The sequence below is a fragment of the Hermetia illucens genome, chromosome 3 (genome assembly GCF_905115235.1).
Source record: "Hermetia illucens chromosome 3, iHerIll2.2.curated.20191125, whole genome shotgun sequence".
Taxonomy (NCBI): domain Eukaryota; kingdom Metazoa; phylum Arthropoda; class Insecta; order Diptera; family Stratiomyidae; genus Hermetia; species Hermetia illucens.
The window spans coordinates 173,690,365-173,711,225 of NC_051851.1; the positions used below are offsets into that span (position 1 = coordinate 173,690,365).

A 20,861-nucleotide genomic window follows, 5' to 3' on the forward strand; every position below is an offset into this window, starting at 1 on the left:
GGGCCACAACACGTCACCGTCACTCTTAATTCTCTGTACGCTAAACAGGGCTACGAGCATACAGCACTCCCCTCAAGATGACAAAAGAAGCCGCAGAACTGGGTCTGCCAATCGAGCAACTAATCGCGAAACTACACCGGGATTTTGAGTGTGAAATTATAGAGAGACGCCGCGTTCAAAATAGAAACTAATCCACCCTAAAAAACGAATCGAGTCCGTAATAAACTTAATAAACGAAACGAATATTGAACTGACCAATACTTTCTCAAGACGGACAAGGTTGACAACGTCGCCGTTATGGACAAAGGCAAGTATGACCAGACTGTTTTTCGGAAACTGGAGAATGGAAGCTTCTTCAGATTGCGGAACAACCCACTTCCCGAATGTATCAAAAGGGTCGATCGATCGTTGAAGGAAGCTAGTGGGGTATTCCCGAACATTGGGCGACTCTGAATGATTAATCCTGCACTTCTAAGAATCAGATGTCAACTGGTTGATCAATGAGTGTCAGGCCCTTGGGACGACGAATAGTAAGTATTCAGTGGCTACCTCCCTTGAACTAATACAGAAGCTGCAAGGCATTGAGACGATTGGTGAGGATGAGGTGATGGTGTCGTTCAACGTGAAAGCATTGTTTCCCAACACGCCAGTGAAAGAGTCAATTTTTGGACTCGAGTTTGGATCTGGCCCGAAATGAAGAAGGAAAATTCGAATCTATGCAAACCTTGCCAGGCTTCGCATGTACGAAAAATATTTTACGTTTGGGGATAGATTCTTCAAAACTACTTCAGGAATTGCAATGGGGAACCCCCTCCCGCCGTTACTCCCTGAAACGTTCATGTCATCAATGGAAGAATAAATTGATTCGAGGGGAATAATGCCTAAAGTATGGTTTAGGCATGTAGACGACGTATTTGCGATTGTTGCAATAGACGATATCGACATAGTCATCTTCCCTATAAACAGGATTCATCATAAAATCGAATTTACACTAGAGGTGGAAAAAAATGGGCTCTACCTTTCCTAGAACTGAGTATCGTCGACTCTAGTGGAAAGCTTAAGTTCAAGATATACCATAAGCCTACAGCAACGCAGAAGATGGTACCAACAACTTCATACCATTCATTTTTCCAAAAAACGGCAGCCTATAATTGCATGATTCACCAACTGATCCCCTACCCTCTTTCGGAATACGACTTCAATGAGGAACGATAGCATATTATTGATAACGCTATTAAGAATTGGTATAATCCTCAGACTATCGAGACGCTGATGGTACGGAAAATCAAGCAACACAACAGGCATGCCTATACAACACTTATTCTCACAGCATAAGGACAAACATCAGGAAAAAAGGAGGAAACTGATGTGCTACAACTGCAGCGAGTAGCTACACATCCACTAACGGAAATCCTACGTTACATAAATGAATCCCGGATATTCCATTAAACGGGGGATTCGAGTACCATGGACCACTAGAACCTGCGTGCTCAGAGAATTTGCCTCTCCCCTACCTCAAACCTCAAGTGGATTTGGACACGAATCGAATGGAAGTGCAGTGGACCGTCTTAGCTAGAGCCGAAGTGGAAAGGCCCATCAGGAAATGCGCAGCAGTCGGCAATGTTTCTCCAGAGGAACGCCAGCAAAGGCGTCAAAAACGGGCTGATGAAACTCGAGGACCTACTGGATCGCATCTCCTTCTACAGGCGAAAGTGGAGAGTAGCGAAAGCCGCATGGAAAGTAGAAACAGCTGCACTTCCCGCTGAGAACAATGCAATTGCCAAACAGATCGCGGAAAGAAGAAGAACTGCCTGAAGAAGACTTTATCCAAGTGATTTCCAGGGCCGAAAAAACGAGCGAAAGAAGGATAAAAGGAAACCACTGGCTACGCCGCCAGAGACCCGTCTGTCCAAAGGCAAGGAGGCTACAAACCAAAAACCAGTAACAGAAAAACGAGGAAACGAAGAAGACTGGTACGTTGGCTTTGCTCTTTAAGCCGATGGAAAGCAAGATATTTTGGGAAGTCCATAGTGAAATCTGCGAAGACAATGGAACAGAGGTGTCTTCCAGATGAAACATGAAAGGTGGTGCAGTCCTCGTCGAAAACGACCGGCAAGAATACGTTCTGCGAAGCGGTCAAGGGGTTACTGAGAGAGAAGGTACTAGTTTCTAGTCTAGAGCCTATGTGCTCCCTAGCAGCGGGAAAATCACAATTGGATGGGTGGAAAGCAGAGTACGATTGTAGATATTCCCTATCAAGTGGTATCAGTGTCTCGACTATGGACACACTTCAGCTTACAAGGCACCCGAAAGAAGCACATCATACCGAGGATGCAGTCAGGAAGGTCAGCCAAATTTGTGTTGCCTGCAGGGATCGTGGCGCATCTGGTGAGAGCGTCGCACACACTACGGGTTCGAGACGGTGTTCAATCTTTAGGGCAGATCTAGCAGGGGTTAGGTCGCGACTATCATGATCTGCATCTTACAAAATAACATGTACCGGATTGCAATCGTTCACTAGCTGCTAGTGCAGTTCGCTGCTGAGATAAAGGCTGATCTAGTGCTAATCCGCGAGAAATATCGGAACTGGGAACATGGCGTCCCGACTTTTCGGGTACCGCTGCTCTCAGGGTTTGGAACGACGTTCAACTTCTTCGTTCTTATCTAAGGCCGAGGAAATGGGTTTGTCTGGATTCGGTGTTTCAGGACAATTTTTGTAGCGTTCACCTAATGCCGAATAGGACGATGCCGGCGTCCTCCAGAGCATCAAACTAGCGCCGTTTTTAGGACGGAGGAGCCAATCCTGGAAGTCGGTGATTTTAATGCTAGGGCCCTTGGATGGGGCATGCATCAGTCTGATTCCAGAGGGGTACGGATCGTGGCTAGAACCGGACTCATAGTTTTAAACACCGGATTTACGCCAACGTTTCGGCGGCCAAGCTGCGAGAGAAGCATCTTTGACATCACTTTTGACAAGCTTTCTATTAACTGGTGGACGGAGGAGGGTCATAAGCTTCGCCGTTTGGCACAACGTTTACCAACCGCCAACAGGGAAGCATGCCCCAAAAAGGCAGAGTATAGATTTAAGATGCGATTTCATACCGACCATTGTGTATGCTTGACATGGTCTGGAAAGTGCTCATCAGGAGTAGATTCGCTGAAGTGATGTGCGTTGTCGGGGAATTATCCCCAAAGCGGTTCTGGTTCACAAGAGATCCACAGTGGATGGTGCTGATGAGATAGTGGATGCGGTTCATCGAGCCGAAAAACACTTCCGCCGATCTCGACGGATAGTGCTCTTCATAATGCTTGATGTCAGAAATGGCTTCAATTCTGTAAGATGGACAGATATGTTAGGCACATTTGAGAAATCATTCCACGTTTCAAGTTATCTCTTGCCGATATTGAGGGAGAGTAGCAAAGGGATCCATCCTAGGGCCGGACTTCTGGAATGTTTGCTACGATGGTATGCTAAGGCTTGATGTGCCAGAAGAGTCGCGCCTTGTCGGTTATTCAAACGAAGATGCAGTACTTGTTGCCGCACGCACTGTTGGTGAGCTGTCCTAATTAAAGGATGCAGCCACGAGTTGAAATGCATGCACTTGAAGTTGAATCCAGTGGAAGCTCTGCCCGTAATATCGGTGTAGGTAAAACCACCATAGAATTTTAAAATGTTAGAAATGCTGTTAATGAAGGGAGATGCAGCATCTGGAAAACCATCGTTTTCTCATTTGTTTGTCGGCTGGCTTGGGAAAACTAATAAAAGGCGTTCGATGCGATAGGCTGCTCCCGAATAAAAACCATACCAAACAAGGGTCAATGTAGCAATGTGGGTTTCATGCTTAGCGATCAATAGTACATGCCGTCACAACTGTAATTAGCATATCAGAAGAAGCAATAAGAGGTTAAGGCAAGAAGGTGGTAATAAGAAATCTCATCAACCTCGATGTGAATAAAGCCTTCAACTCTGGACAGTGGAAATGTATGAGTAAACAGTGAATTGGGGAAGTCGGATAGCGAACACCAGGGGCCAAATCCTGCTTGAAACCTTCGCCTAGCTAGACATCGTACAAGGCAACTTGGCCTACCTAGGCAAGATTGTCGATCTGACTAACTTCAGTACCTCGTCGGTGACAGGAGTGGCCTGGTGGGTGAGTGAACACTACTCCCAAAATGACCACTAGCTCATTTTTGTGGAGATCAGAGATGGGGGAGGCGACAGTCAAATGAGCAAACGATATGAAAAAAAAAACTGGAAGTCTGGTTGGTCCATTGGAGCTATCGAGGAAGAGACCCAAAGGGAACGGCGTTGGAAAAAGTGAGTCAGTTATATCAGCGGATGACTGAGGCATGCGACTCTAGCTGTGCCTTGAGGCAAACATGAACCTCTGTGACGTTGCCCACAAGGTTGCAATAAGCGAGATTCGTTAGCCAAAATCACCCCAAATGCCGTACCTATGACTCTTGTTCAAAATAATCGTAATTACTTCCCACAACAGGAAGAAATTGGACCTCAGCTCAACAGGACGTTTTGTCAATCCTTGAGGTGACCGAACTCCGAACTATGGAATTGGATTAGATTCCGAACAAATCCCTGAAGTTAGTTGCTAAATTCAGGCTCAAGTGGTTCAGAAGCACATTTGAATCGTACATGGTGGAAACAGTGTTTCCCACGCAGTGGAAAGGGCAGGGTTGGTTTTGCTATAGAAGCACAAAATAACATCTCGCGCACTTATCTGCCTTCTATGGAGAAGATGCTAGAGAGGATGATATACAACAGGCTACTTCCGTTCATCGAGGGGGCAGGTTATCCATCTGCTGGATGTTAAAAATATCTTTTATTCAGTCAATTGGGATGGGATTAAAGGCGTTCTATCTAAATTGGTGCTCCTGGTTACTTACTTCCGATAATCGAGAGTTATTTCTCGGAGAGACTTCTTTGTTACGAGACGGATGACTGACCAAAGGCAAATGTTTTGGCATTAGGTGTTCCCCAAGGCTCCGTACTGCTCTGATGCAAAACATAATGTATGACGGAGTGTTTTGCGTGCCAAAGGAATTAACGTTGACTTGTTTTGCAGGCGGCGTGACGGTGGTAGCAGTTGCAAAACACCTCGAGGACATTGAAGGGTATGGAAGTGAAACCATTAATGCCATCTAAGCATGGTTACACATGGGTAAACATGACCTGGGGGACCAGAAAATGGAGGCGGTCCTTATTACCAAGAAAATACAATATTGTCAAAATGTGGGTTAGAAATCACGAGGCCGTTTCAAAATCGATCATTGGATACTTGGGGGTAATGATTGATTGGAAAACCAAAATCTAGTCGCTGGCAGCTTCTCGTAAGGTTAAATCCATCCTGTGATTCGCCGCTCCTGTCTGAATAGGAACACGGACAACATGGTCAACCAGAGAAGGGTGAGTTCGGCATACTCGCTCATCACGGTGAGGATGTGCAATGCATATAGGACAGTATCAGGGGGGGGGGGCAGTGGATGCCACCACGGGAATGATTCCTTTGGATCTTGTAGTGAATGAGGCACACTGTCTTTACCGATGAATGAGGGCGAATCTGGTCGACGTGAATAGGGACTTCCGAAAGGCCTCAGGAAAGAGCTGTCAACATAGTTAGTGGACTCGATAATTTTGTGGGGGAAATGTTGAGGCCGGAAGCAAATTGGAGGGTGCTAAATGCAATAGTAACTGCGGCACATGAATAGCTACAGGAATTGGATCGAGCACGGAAAACGGGACTTACGCGTGACTTAATCGTCCTGGTGTAAACCTACGGGGGTATGGGGTAGAAGTCTGACTGAATTAAGTGGGTGAGAATCCCACACGGTGGCAGCTTTTTACTTGATATTATTATTATCCTGAACGTCGGAAGTATCGGGCAGGTATATTAAGGCTTGGCCGGTATCGCAAGGGCTTGAGCGGACTAAGTACAAGATGGAAACTTTACTACTTAGTAGTCGAAAACTGAGGAAAACTTACAGTTTTACGTATTAGAGCATAGGATTGAGTGTAAGCCATATGTCGCGGGACTTGGTGTTCGGTTACATCACCGCTTAGACTTGGACTGGGCGTGTAGTGGCGACATCAACAGGGATAATGCCTAATATCGGAGGAGTCAAACCATCAAGGAGCTGGTTGTTCACAAGAGGGTATACGCCGACCACATTGTAGGCAATCTCGAAGTAAGCAAGAGCTCTAGATGTACAAGCGAATATGTAGGCTCAAAGTATTGGCGGTGTACTATCCAAGGGCAAATAAAACATGGCACGTAGTCTCTAGTACTGGCACCAGTTGTTAGGAGAGCTTTATCACCGCAAGGTGGAGGATAATGGTAAGCTGTAGGACAACGTGAAGTGAAAAGGACGAATGCAATCAGGATGTGGCAGAAGCTTTGGGACGACTCTTATTAGGGTCGTTAATGCGCAAGTTGATATCGAGTATCTTGAGTTGGACTGGACGAGGTCATGGGGATGTGTACTATTATCTGAAGCGGTTTTGGACTGATTATGACGACTTTAACTTTAACAGCCATTTCGGGGCTTTTGATCTTCTTGGATAAAAATATGAGAAGGACAGAAAAGAGTGCCTATAAATCCTGAAAACCCAAAGGAAAAAAGAGGAGTGCATTGATTGGATGAAACAAAAAAAAACCTTCCAAAAACGTCGTCCAATATATCTGAAACCTGAGTCTCTTTTCGTCAAAATTATGACATAACTACGAATACGTAAGCAGAATGAACCATAAATGACTTCATCGTTACGTTCACCTATTTCAACGTGAGCTCTAACCAACGTCCTTTCTCTTCTTTCTTCTATTTGTAGTAAAAATAAGTTGAAATCTACTTACGATGGTTCACTTGATGACTTCTGCTCAGACATTGGGCGTCGTTCCGAGAGTGGTGGCATTTCCTCATGATGTGCCGCCTGCGACTGCCAGTGGGAGTAGTAAGGTTGATCGTTATAGGAAACCTGATCTGAATTCTCCTCTTCACTATGACTTGTGTCCTCGACATCCTGGATTAGAACAAAATAATGAATTAGATAAAAGATATTTGTGGAGATAATCAGATAAATTGAGAAGTAAAATTTTGTCATTGTTCGGTGTTATTTATAAGTGTTCTTCGATTATTTTAACGATGTCCTTGGGAGTCCACGAGATGTAGGTGGCTTAATTTGGTTCTCAAGTTCGTCTATAATTGTTTGATGGTTTTCTTGGGAAAAAGTTTGGTAAGTGTCCTTCCAGGGTTTGATGTATCCATTTTCGTGGAGGACTTGAATTAGTTCCTTTCTAGTAACTTCAGTCCCATCTCGAGTGTTCCTTAAAACTAAGACCGAAACTACTAACTCCGAAGAAATTTAGTAAAAGAGCAGGAAACGACTAAGATACTATGTACGGTATGAAATGAATAAAACAACACTCACATATAAACTGTGTTCACATGAAATCCCAGTCGTACAGACTTGTTCCGCTGGCGGTTTCGTATGCGGATTACATTGTGTACTTAGTTTTCCATGCGAATCCATGCATTCAACACCGCGTACTTGAATTCCGGTGCCACACGACACTGAACACTGGATGGTGTGCACACAAGAAGAGGTGTCATATAGATAAGAGGGAAAGACAAGAAAGAAAGTAGATATGCCCTTGGGGTAGGGTGAAAGTAAAGCAACATATGCTAATGCGGTTGAAAAGAAAGTTCTAAGACGTGCGGCAACTTCAGTGGAAAATGCTCCAATCCTCCTTGGGTGCGCAATCTTCAGAGGCGGATGCTGTGACCTTTTCTTAGTTGTAATTTCAAAATCCAATTTTTCAGATATCCATCAATCGCCCCTGGCAAGGGACGGCCACATTTTCCACTGAACTTGCACTTACTCCACGGAGCTAACAAGCTGAAAAACTACAAAATCTAGTCAGGTTGAGGAAACTAGATAAAACCAAGTGTCCTTAAACATTAAGAGAAACTTCCTCAAGGACTACATACGCTCTCGGTGGCGAACTAAAAGAATGGAAAAATGTTTCTTATGTGGAAAACTTGGGACAGTGAAAAGAAAAGTGAGAAAACAAACTAATAAAGAAGACAAAAAAAAGCTACTAACGGAAGACGAACAAGCAAAACTAAAGGACGAATATACTAAATGGTAGACGCATTCAAGAAGTACCACAAAACATATGTAAGCACTTAGGGGAAACATGAAAACGGGCGCACAGTGCAACATGACATAGGGTAATGTTTTGTGGTGTATAAAGATAAATGTACTTACCCCCGACCATTCAGTCGGTACCCACTTGGGGCATTCATGCAAATTGCAGCTTTCCCGGGTGGGTGGTTTCGGTGTTCGACATATATCGTCTGGAATCTTGGGAGAAAAGAAAATCTTAAGAATAAAACAAAACAGTTTTTTGTTTAGCAACGAGAATGTTTTTTCCTCGGTTTGAATGAGAAAAAGGATGTTGTTGGCGATGGCTTCCGCCAGTTGAGTGTTAGATACACATCCTTGGCTTTGGTTCAAAAAAAATGTGCAGAGCAGCAGAATTGTGGCAGAATGACACTAAGTGATACAAATTAGCTGATTCTGCAAACAGTTCGCTGGTTTTTCAGAGACACTATCATGTGTTGCTTCCTCATTTGGAATTCTGCACTTTTCAAGTACCCATGCCAAAGCGAAGGATGTACGACACTTTTATCTGTTACTTTGTGATACTGGATAGAGTCGGAGCTGAAAAAATTCAATCTGATTCGAGGATCAATTTGCATATTCCCATATTCCGGTTGGCCATTTTCTCTGAGTTTTAGATAACTCACAGCCAAAATCGTTTAGGATATTCGCCAAAAATATGTCCTTAGAGACTACAGACTACACGCTCAAGAGGATAAAAATGCAATTTCAAGAACATACTTTAGATTTAACGCCATTACTCTCCTCGGCACAGACAACTGCACGTTCACGATAACCGCCTCCACACGATTTAGTGCATGGTCCCCATTCTTCCACAATCCACCTGTATAAGGACATCATTTATTACAAAGTCATGAAAGCGGACGTAAATAGGTTAGTTAAATGAAACGAAAATTGAAGTAAGCAAAATGAGACATGAGCACTAGACGAGGCAAAAAATGAAAAAAATATCTAAATAATTCCCTGCAGTACTCATGGATTTTCTTGAAAACTGTTGAAAATGTTTAGACACGAAGGTCGTCTTGGGGGTTGAAAAATAGCTTACCTGGCAGGACACAAGTGGGTATTGCACTTGACGATAGCTGGCTCTGGTTGCACTACGGCACTGCAAAGTGAATCTTCAACATCTTCACCAGTTACACGATTTCGACATTTCGGTCGTGACATTTTATAACCTGAAAATATAAATATATATTTAGAGTGTAATAGGGGTAAGTTAGGGTGGAAATTGAGTTCAAGGTTTTTACACTTTAGTCAAGTGATGATGTTGAAATGTGGAATCTAAGGGGTAAAGTTGACACTTATGTGTTTGAGGGAATTGTTGTGGGGTTGTTAAAAAAGGTAAGTTTGCCGTTTTCGTTTGACTGGGAGATAATCAGAAAGTTATACTGAAGTGAGGGAAGAGATTTTGTATCATCATAAAAAACTGTTATTAAAAGGGGTTGGAAGATAAGGATTGTTAAGCTTTCCGGAAGGGTCTAAATGCGCAGTTGGCGCTATCACGATGAGGAACTGCATAACAGTGCCTCATCCAATAGTTCAAAAGGACATCATCTTTATCCCGGGGGTGACCGTTTGTCAAGCTAGCAGGCGGTCTATCGGAGCAAGAGTAAGGGTTTCACAGAGCGCGGTCCACGACCGACGCATTGCAACGGTCGTAGACTTGACCCAATAGGCACCGGGGGCTGGTAAGCGGTGTGTGGTGATGACTCTAGATGTCAGGAATGCCTTCATCGCAACCAATTGGGGTTGAATTAAGGGCACCCTGACTAAACTGGGTGTCCCTTGTTACTTAGCTCGGTTAATCGAGAGTAACCTCTCGGAGAAGCTTCTTTGGTACGAGACGAACGACGGGTTGAAAGAATATGTTGTGACAGCAGGTGCTCCCCGAGGCTCCGAATTGAGGGCTCTGTTGCTAACATATGATGAAGTGCTTGGTTTTCACTTGCCAAAGAAGCTGGCGTTGATTGGACTTGAAGACGGCCTGATAATGATGCCAGTTGCAAGGCACTTTGAGGACGCGGAACTTTATGGAAGTGAAACCATTCATGCCATCAAAGCATGGCTCCAAAGATAAGAAGGAGGCAATCCTTATTACCAATCCAAGGAATCAGGGTTGATAATCACGTCAATCATTAGATACCTGGGGTTCTTGGGCTATGCGCGCGAAATGCAGCAAGGGCTAACTCATGTCTAGCACGAATGATACCTAATATTGGAAGGCCAAAATCTATTCGCCGGCTACTTATCGCAGGGTTGGAGGAAGCCATCCTGTTATACGTGGCACATGTTTGGGCATGCGTACTGGATAACATAATGAAGGGTAAGGAACACAGGCAAGGGTAAGTTCCGCATACCGGTCAATCGCGGTGTGCAGCGCATATTGGATCTGGTGAGGCAGTGTGTGTAACTGCGAGGACTATTCCCTTGGATCTTCTAGCAAATGAGGTACACTGTCTCTACCGGAGAAGGATGGTGGATCCCACCGAAGTGAATGCGAGCTTCCGAAAAGCCACTAGGAGGTAGTTGTACAGGAAATGGCAGCAACGGCGGGATAATTCCTCAAAAGGCCGATGGACTCATACGCAGATCTCGTATATTGAGAGATGGGTCGAGCGAAAACATGGAGAATTGAATCACTACCTAACACAGTTCCTTACGAAATACGGTGGATACAGGAAGTACTTGCATCGCTTCGGATTGTATGAGTCCCCAAACTGTCCCAAAAGTGCCGCTACACCCGAGGACCTGGGACATGTTTTGTTTTGCTGTCCAAAATTCGCAATTGAAAGAGGAAGGTTAAATGACGCCCTCAATGGAGTTGTTGGACCCCAGAATTTCGTGGAGGAGTTGCTGATGTCCGCAACAAATTGGACTGCGATTAACTCAAAAGTAGCTGTGATATAGGAGCCAGAAAAGCGCGACAGACGCATGACTTCGTTGTGCTGGTGTAAATCATGATTTCCACGTTAAGTGCAAGCGGGCAAAGTCGACGCAACCTCAATATTCAGAGGCAATCCGCAGTACCCACAATGAGCAGCAGTTCTTCGACCCTGTTACTAGAGCACTCCTTACGGTCCTCAAAAATTGTTTACCTAGTCTTCGTAATCTGGTTCCACCTAGAGTTGCGTAATCGCAAAGTAAGTGCCTGAAGATGCCTCCCTCCTCTATGCAGCTTCGACAGTGTGAATCGTAGGTTATGCCGAGTCTGGCAGCATCGTCATGGACAGGCCAGTAACCCGTATCATCATTATCAACGGCACAACAGCGGGTATCCGGTCTACGTCTGCCTTAATAGGAAACTTCAGGCACCCCGATTTTGCGCAGAGGTCCACCAATTCGATGTTCCTAAAAGCTGTCTGGGGTCCTGACCTACACCATCCCTCTATTTCAGGCAGGATCTACCTCGTTTCCTTTTCCTGCCATAGATATTGCCCTTATAGACATTCCGGGAGAACCGTATAAATCCCCGTATGCATTTATACGTACTTGGCACAAGAGCTCTGGCGATCAGATCCTTTGGTGAAGGCTAGTAGTGCGAGTGGATTTCGCTCACCGTGACACAAGAAATTGGACATGGGATTAGCGACCTGGGTAAAGGTCTACTCTACCTTCCCTTTTGAATTGGTTTGGTGGAGCAAGCTTTCCTTGATTTCTAATCCCAGAGACTCAGAGATGAACGTGTTGGCGTATGAGAGACACCTTTCTAGCAATTTCATCGTTTATCTTGCCATGACAGCAGCGATACCCGATGCTTGGACCAAATCTTAAAGGACTTGTCAGGAAGTATGTTTCGCACTATTGTCATTTTTGATGCCAGTATAGCCCATCTTTGATCAGACTATACTAGAAAATGAATCCGATAGGGCTTCAGGTCCATCTAAAAATTTCTTTAGCGGTGCTGGTGTGAGTTGGTACGATACTAAGGGGCAAGCTCTTCTTATCGGAGTTATAATATTTTCATTCTATTTTATCGAAAAAATATTCCTTTGACACATTTGGGATTAAGCTAGCTTACGCAGGTGCGGGTTAGAAATTATGCATTGCCCATATTATTCTGAGCAAGACATCAGTTTTAAGGATAACAAGGATGACCGAATGACCTGATTGGTTGGAGAACTGAATATCTGGAATAGAATCTCCATCAAAATGCTCATCGATGATTGCTGAGAGAATGGGGATAGGCCTCTAGCTATCAGTAAAGAGAGAATTTCCGTTTTGCTTATAGACGGGTTTAGTTTGCGCACATTCTCAGATGTCCAGGTAATGAGTAGGGTGAGAGGTAGTGTCATACAATTATTAATGAGAGCGGACAAGAAAAGACTATTAGTTGCAAAGCATTTTTTCAGGAACAGGAACAGTTAACTTCTTGCTTTGCTTCGCATGACGGGGTTGATTGGCGAAATCAAGCTAGAGAGTCTGGTTGGGATAAGCAGTTGCTGGAATACTCTAGTACCACTGGTTCCTAGGGGACTATATTGCCGTGGATTTAAGAAAGGCAATGGATATATGGGAAGCTAACCTTCCTTTATACTTCGTCATCTGCAATTAAATCTTCTCTCTTACTGTCGTAATTTAAGGATCCCTGGGGATGTTTTCATTTTTATATACCAAGGTGCATCGGGGATCCTAGACTGGGCTCTCTGTATTTACTCGATATTAGATGTACACGCTGAACTCCGGCTAAGCTTCAGGACGCTGCTTTGAGGGACCCCACCTTGAATATTGTAATCGCAAGACGTGTAGCTTTTCCATCACACCCTGAATTTACTTTCCAAATAAAAGATTCCAAAATCCCATAAGACCGTATTGGAAGAAGCTAGTGGAAGCTTTGGTGAAATAAGTGAGACATAGGATTGCGTAGAATATGTGAGTCATGTGAGTAATTGCGATCCATGGAAGTTCCTTCAACGTTTTTCCCGTGATAAAGGTTATATCCTGGAGCTTTCTTTGGATGCACTTGTTCTGAAAAGACTTGAGCAATTTGTTTAGCTCTAAATGAGAAGCTTTCCTTTAGCGTGGCCATAGATATTTTTAGAAGTGTTGACTCCATCTGCGGTAAATTGGGGAGAAATACCTTTCCCAAGAGTTCTACAAATACCGCCCTTTTCTGGCACCATCCCTGGCCCAGCTGCCGTTAGATGATCTCAGCACCGATTTGTATCAAGCAGGTTTCTTCAACCATCTTAAAGCTTTCCTCAGAGTAAAGTTAGATTATGAAGTAGGCAGCAAGCCCCGCAACTAGCGTTGCAGCTCCTATTCTCATTGATCCTTGAGGGCTTCATGTAGCAATTGACTTGCTCTGGTTAATTGTTTTTTTTAGGCTTTTGTATAAATAAACATTGCCAATTCGTCGATTTGGCTGTTAGTTTCTTACATGTATTGTGGGTGGCGCACGAGTTTTGAATTACTTAAATGGGTCCTGATTATTGACGTGGCGCTGATTTTGATTTTTAGATGATAGTTTGTAAAGTTGGGTCCTCCGATCTGATTCTAATAGTAATGTAAGAGGCCTGTGTTAGAAATAGACACCATTTTATAAAGATTTTTTTTTATTTTTCAACATAGTCCCCTTTTAAAAAGATACGCTTCGCCGAATCTTCCTGCCATTTTTTAACCCATCCAAAAGATGGGATTTGTCTCTCTTCTTCACCTCTATCTCGGCGACAACTTCCTTGTTTTCCCGCGCGCTATTTCTTCATGTTGGGGAACAAGAAGTCGCAGGGAGCTGGATCAAGTGAATAGGTAGGGGTGGTCGGCAGCTATTTTTAATGCACTTCATGCAGTTTGAAGGCGACAACTTCGGATGAATATGTTGGTGTGTTATCGTGGTGATATAGCATCTTCTTTTTCGCCAAATTCGGCCGTGTTTCCTTCATTTTTTTTTTGAAGCGGTCCAATAGTTTACTGTAATATTGTCCAGAGATCGTTCTTCCTTTTTCTAAATAATCCATGAGGATGACGCCGACTGCATCCCAAAGAATCATCGCCACGACCTTTCCGGCCAATGGGACCGTCTTTGCCTTCTTTGGAGCAGATTCACCGCGGGAAATCCGTTGTTTTGATTGTTGCTTAGTTTCTGGTGTAACATGATGAATCGAGGTTTCTTTAACGGTGACAACTCAATGCAAAAATGCCTTCAGTTCTCGCTTAAATTGCTCCAAAAGCTGCGTCGAAGTTAAGAGCCGCATCCACCGGGAGCAATTGCGGGACACATCAGCCCGCTAATTTTTCATCGCCAACCTATCATCTAAACTATTAGTTGCCATTCCTGTCGACATACCTACGGCCTCTGTTACTTCGCGCACTTTCGTTCGTCGATCAGCATTTCCTCGGTAACCACATCTGCCATGCATCCTGGCCGCTCCTCATTAAAAATGGATGTTCGCCCAAGTTTAAATTCGTTGGAACAATATCTAACTGTGATCATAGATGGTGAAGTGTCCCCATAAACAGCATCCAACTTTGCGAATAATGGACCGATATTGCTCTTTTTCCATCTTAGTGAAAATGACGAAACAAGTCTTACTCGAATGGCTGCCAAATTCGAACTAATCTATCCATCAATCTGACGTTTATTTTGCCATCGTTTGATAGATGGCGGCACATGATGAACACCAACTTCCAAATAACCAGCGTCAAACATGGGTACTTATTGAACGGCGCTCGTCTTGTGATCTAAGCGATTCGAGTGATTTCAGAACTATAGGTCAGTTAGCCGAGGAGCTCCAAGGATTATTTAAACAAATGGTTAACTCGAATAACTATTTTCAAGCCACACTTCTTCCGATGTTCCAGTAAGATACCGTGGTAATTCATGATTCGTGTTTGATGGAGATGCAGGTGTAGTGTACGCTATAGAGTACATCGAGGGTCCTAGAATTGAATTGTGGATCCCTTGAAAAAAATTTGCTGAATTCAAAAGGGCGAGGGAAAAAGTTTCGTTACTTCGTCATAATAAGGGTATTGGAAGATAACCAATGCCAGAGAACAGTTGTAGTCCAAGTCATTATATAAAAAGGGGTGATATGGTGACCTAATAACCATTAAAATGCCAAGTTCATTATTTAAGGCAGTTCCATTATAACTTACATAAATCACACTATCTGTCCTCTGATTTATTCAGTTTTCTTTTCTACCTAGCAGCCACCACCGCACATTAAATCCTTCTACAAATTTAATTATCTCCCAACCATAAACAATTCAACTTCAAAGCCTACCAAACACAGTGTCCTTTCCAAATATCCTTGAAACAACACGCTCGATCACTCTCGTCCCCTAATAGGTACAAGGAAATTTAATTGCTTCGAAATACCATTTTCTCGGAGTCACCCCAAATCTGTTGAAGTTTCTCCCTTCCTGTGCCTATCAAGTAGTCTCGAAATTTTTCAGAATAAAAAACCTGGAGTTGGCCTACGACGAAAAAAAGCTGTTAGAGTGTCAAGTAAATAAGTGGCTGCCTAATACTTGGAAGTGTACAGACATTAACACGGCAAGCAATTAACTCAATTACACGGGGTGGGTAAGCCTTGATAGATGGAGAACAATTATATAACTACTCGAGGGTGAGTCCAGGATTGTGTAAGGGTTGCTGTAGTACGGCGGCAAGTAGGAAAGCCAATTCCGAGCTCGTGGCAAACACTTCAAAGGCTCTTCGAGTAATTGACATTTGAATTAAATTTGATGTGAACATACGCGGGGTGGGTGAATTTGATGGAGGGCTGCATGCGTCGAGCAACAGCGGTGACACCTGAAGGGCCTGTTGAAATGGTTCACCGTTGAAATTAGAATTCTTTCAAGTGGGAGAGCCCATACCCCAGACTTAGGACTTGCTTACTTCAACACGACAACCCCCATCCACTCTAATCTGAACAATATTGAAAATAGATTAGAATTTCCTTTCTCTTACACTCTCCAACTGTAATTCCCTCAGATGTGGCCAATTTTGGGGGAACTAGAATCCCTTCAAGCGAAGCTAATCAATACGTACGCAACGGAGTACGAAAAATTTATTTGATGTCACTGGAACACCATTGTTTTTGGTGTAATCTGCCGCCCTCGTGCACCCTCAACTCCTTTCCGCTCTGGGTTTCGACAACTTTCGTGTTGTTGCCACGGTTCTTATTATCACGTTTGAAATCTCCACTTTCGTAATTGCTACAAAATTGTCCCTGGTAATTCTTGACACCAGATTAGCACATCTTGGCGCAAGCGAGTGGCATTATCGTGACTTCCAATGGATTTTTCTGAACAGAATCTTGCTCCAGCGAACTTTATCGTCGTCACAAGGGGAGACCCCGTGGATAATATGAGAACGGAAGAATTTTCTTCGCGGCAAGAATAACGTCAACCATGTCAAAAGGATAACAGATGTAGAACAGTCAACTGTAAGTTCGCCGGTAGTGTATGTATGTTTGATTGTTCGGGGATGGGGTTAAGAATGTTCACGGTTCGATTGGGAATTCTCTGTCTTTTACGGTGACTGCTTTCGAAAAGTTTGCCGCAAGATATGTGGCAGGATTTCAAGTTGTTTGGATCTGTCAAGGATTTAGGAAAGCGGTTTGTTCAGTTTTGATTAAATTTAATGCTTTAGAGAAATTATGGGTTTAAAAATGTATAAACGGTTTATGCTCGTCAAACCAATACTAGAGAAAAGAGTTCACTAGACTATGATGACCATGACCAAAATCCAGTGCGAGGTTGACCCCTTGTTTCGCCATTGTGAAGTACAAATGTTATCCCCAAAAATAAAAAAAATGTTTAGCCCCCAAGTCTCAGTGCTCTATCTGTAGCAAGTAAAAAGGACAGAATCCACTGCTAAAAATGTTCCAGGCTCTCCCAGTTTACAGAACCATTGAGCGTGTGTATTATGCAGGATCTTCAGCGTTAGAGCCAAGAAGCCATTAATCTAAGCATTTTACTATTCGGATTCAATTTTTAATAAATATGCCCCAAAAAAGGGGGGGGCCAGCTCTGATATAATTTCCACTGGCCCCACTGCTTACTTCCTTCAACTCTGTAGCGATACACTTTACAGCTGCTTTTTTTGGGGGTACAGGTTTTCACCCGTTTTCCTTCTGCCTCTGACAGCGGCACGGACTACTCTGGGGATCTTTCCATCACGCCTCTTACTCCTTCCTTCTCTGGAATGGATCGTCTTCCGAACATTTACCTCCTGAATATTAAGGAGCGCAGAGGTATACCCCTTCAGCATCATTTTTAATAATGTCTCGAAAGGAATTATTTTCCAAGGTTTCCAAAGGAGGCCCTTATTATTCCCATACCCAAACGGTCCATGCTAGTCTTGCGGGGAATTTCCATTCAGTTCCACTTCATGTGCTTCGAAATCCTTGAGAGATGCCAACAACTGGTTGACCGCAGATTTTGGCCACATAATAGATCATATGGAACATGGTTTTGTGAAAGGTCGGTCCGCTTCCTCCGAAGTACTTGAATTCACTTACTTTGCGGCCAAATATCCAACAAGGCTGACGGAGTCTGTTTTCATTCCCCTATACCAAGGCTTACCTCTTTAGTCTCATTTCTGTCTTTCTCTTCTTGCTCAAAACGTAGGCTAGGTTTCTTACCATATCGTTGGTTGACGGATATTATATAATTGAAGTTATTGCGAGTCACACGCAATGGGGTATGCAGTAATCTGTCAACCATTTTTCGTTTGCGTTTTCGATTGATAAAGATCAATTTCTTAACCTGACCTGATGCATACAGGCTCCTTTCAAATGGTGGTCTACGGGTTATATTAAGACTGTCAACCCTCGGGTAGTAGATTGGCACGATATCCATGTCATGAGAAAGACAACCCAAGATGGGCTAACTGCCTCCATCCAGATCGAGTAGGTGGTGGCCTTTTTTTCCGAAGCAAGATTAGAATTAACCTCAACTCTAGTGGAACTTTCTCGCCAATGTCTTTAGTTGGAGACGAAGAACAGCGGGAGATCTGCGGGCGTAACATATTTGGGACAATGCGATTGAATTATGAACAGGTCGCCATAATTCGCAATCAGGACCAGGTTGTTCCAGTTTCAAAATCTTCTGGGAAGGATTTTGGAATGAGTGGAACAGAAAAGGCTAACCTAGTTCATCGAGAAAGCCAGTGGTTTATCAAAGTGATTACATGGGTTTCGGTATGGTTGGTCTGTGGTCGTTAAGAAAAGGTCGCGCATCTGACGCAAAATGCCCGAGGTTTCGATAAATGCGCCATGGCGTGAGACCAAGCATCAGAACGCAGTTAATTCTTCCAGCTGGTGTACTTAGGTGTACTAAGTTACTTCAGCATATTAGTTCGATCAACTGAGAATTATTATTTGTTTTTTGAGAGCTTCCTTTGCTATCAGGCGAACAAGGCCTGACAAATAGGTTGCTAAGGCTTAAACTCCTAACATTTTTAGAATTTAGTAAGGAATTAGAGCTCGTCCTGCGTGCGGTTGACCTAGTGGGGGTTAACATCGTAAAACATACCAAAGCCACCAAGCTTTATACAACAGAAACCGTTCATAACAAAGAATAGCAGGAATGGTAGAACTCGACCCAGTGGACAATAAAAACCAAACCAACTAATCTTGTTTCTAAGTCGATAGTTAAGCATCTGCGTGAAATGAGCAATAAATGGCTGAGTTTTTTTGGTTCCAGGAGAAAGTACAATTATCCAGTTCATATCTAGCGGCCATGATGTCTAACATCGGCGAAACAGAGTTCAAAGCCTGTTTGTGACCGGAGTGTGTACTCCTCTTTTACATGCCTCTTTTCGCCTAAGCGGAAGCACTGATTTTGAAGCCCTAAAGCTCTAAAGAGTCATACAGATCGTCTAGTGAAGAGACTTCGGCAACTTTCCAAGAAGCAAAGAACAAAAGATGGGTTTCCGAAAGCCACTAGTGTGGAGGCGATACAAAAAGCGGGTTACCTTCTGTATTGTGAGGTGGGTTGATTGATATAATTTTTGACAGGACACGACGATTATATAATAATTTGCAGCGCCTTCCATTGGATAATTCTCCTGATTATTAGGAACGCTCTGCTAAACATGAGAATCTGAAGTAAGTTATGATTCATTGTCTGAGGTCTATCAAGGATACAACGCCGGACGGAATTCGATTGATGCTATGTCAAAATTAAAGAGGAACTAGAGGGAACACAAAAACAATACAATTAGCCTGCCCAGTAGAGTAGCTGAGCATAAGTGTCGATGTGACGGCCTAAAGCAAAGTTCTTCCCTCAGTGGTTCAGTGGAGATAACACCAGGACGGAAATGTGGGTGGTTACAGTGACTTCAAATGTAGCCCAGTAGTGTCGACCGAAAATTTCGCGCACCCTTTTCTGACTATGCTTGGCGTAAACGTTTCTTTCTCTTACACTAGATAAGGTAAACTTTTCCGAATTTTGAGGCCCATCCCAAAGTCATCTGAACTATGATAAAGCCCATCCGGACTTTTCTTATTCCTCATCATGATTGCAAACAGTGAACCCTACCACCTTGATTTTCAGCACGAAGCAGTCTAAAAGCAAAGCATATCTTGCATTATGACCTCCAATTTAGGGAAAAATAAAAATATTGGCCTAGCGCCCTCGCCAGAGGTATGGACCAGATAGTCGGAGATGATCATGGAGCATCTCCTGGATGACAAGGGAAAGCAAGGCGATATACTTGCTGCTCTGATTCGTCCCAAGTAATCGATGAAGACCACGTTAGAGCAAGCGCGAATCAATTTTCCAGAAACTTTCTTGATTCGTGCTCCACTAATATCAGCGATGCTTGTGAGGATGTGAAGTTCAAGATTGTTCCATTCGACACGATTCTCCTAAGATCGGGGGCCGCATCTGATTGTCTGAGGTACGCATGGATAACGTGCGTCTTTACATTTAAACCATTCTCATGGACGACGGGTGGGCCCATGAAAATATAGCGTGCCTAGAGGCAATGGAATGGCGGACTACAAACGACAGTTTGGACTCAGGAACGCAAAGGTGAAAGCCTTCCGCTGCGCAAAATCAGACCATGATCTAACCCAGTCAACACCACCAACGAGCTCCCGGATGATACGAAGATGCACAATCTGACGGGGACTAGTGATCCCCGTACTCAAACATATAATACTGAGCGTAGCGCAGATAAATCTGCAGAACTCGAAGGGCACCACAGCTAATTTTCTGGTATTCCTCCCAGAGGAAAGTTTTGACGTCGAATTAATACAGGAGCGTTAAATCAGCAGAGGCCGGACTATCAAAGGTCTTCAGAGTAATCGGAACACACCTGGGCCATGTACTCTTGTGGGAAAGAGTCTGTACCTCATTTTGTGGGACAGGAGAATGTGCATATTTATTCCGCTTACACAACTCACAGCCCAGCAGGAATTAAGCAGCAGGAGGAAGTTTAGTCAAGTTATAAAGAACGTGCGTGCCCATAATAGCAACATAAGTACAGCAGACGAACCAGAGTTGAAGGTCGAGTATCTGGGAAGGTGTTCGAAATCACTTTTAGAGTCTCGTGCCCTGCAAAATACAACAAAATGATGATAACTTCACAATGGAACAAAAATCTCTTCAATCTCAGGAAGCCTATCAGGGTTTGCTATCGGCACAAATACTGGCTGCCATGCAAGGACTATCTTAAAAGGTAAAAACTGCCCATCAAGAATGCCAGGGAGCT

At 43.7% G+C, this 20,861-nt stretch overlaps 1 protein-coding gene across 4 annotated transcripts in view; it reads right to left on the reverse strand.

The window, feature by feature from the left end:
* LOC119650696 (protein madd-4) overlaps positions 1-20,861 on the reverse strand; it is a 276,121-nt gene that overhangs the window by 92,292 nt on the left and 162,968 nt on the right. For 3 of the 4 annotated variants that reach the window (XR_005249352.1, XM_038053677.1, XM_038053676.1), the window contains exons 7-11: positions 9,243-9,372; positions 8,918-9,020; positions 8,282-8,377; positions 7,442-7,591; positions 6,867-7,033 (exon numbers count right to left, since the gene is read on the reverse strand). Coding sequence is in view for 3 of the 4 variants with exons in the window: in XM_038053677.1 (XP_037909605.1) it covers positions 6,867-7,033; positions 7,442-7,591; positions 8,282-8,377; positions 8,918-9,020; positions 9,243-9,372 (646 nt within the window). In the remaining variant the exon portion in view is untranslated. The remainder of the gene's footprint in view (positions 1-6,866; positions 7,034-7,441; positions 7,592-8,281; positions 8,378-8,917; positions 9,021-9,242; positions 9,373-20,861) is intronic. The other variant, XM_038053678.1, reaches the window with a different exon arrangement.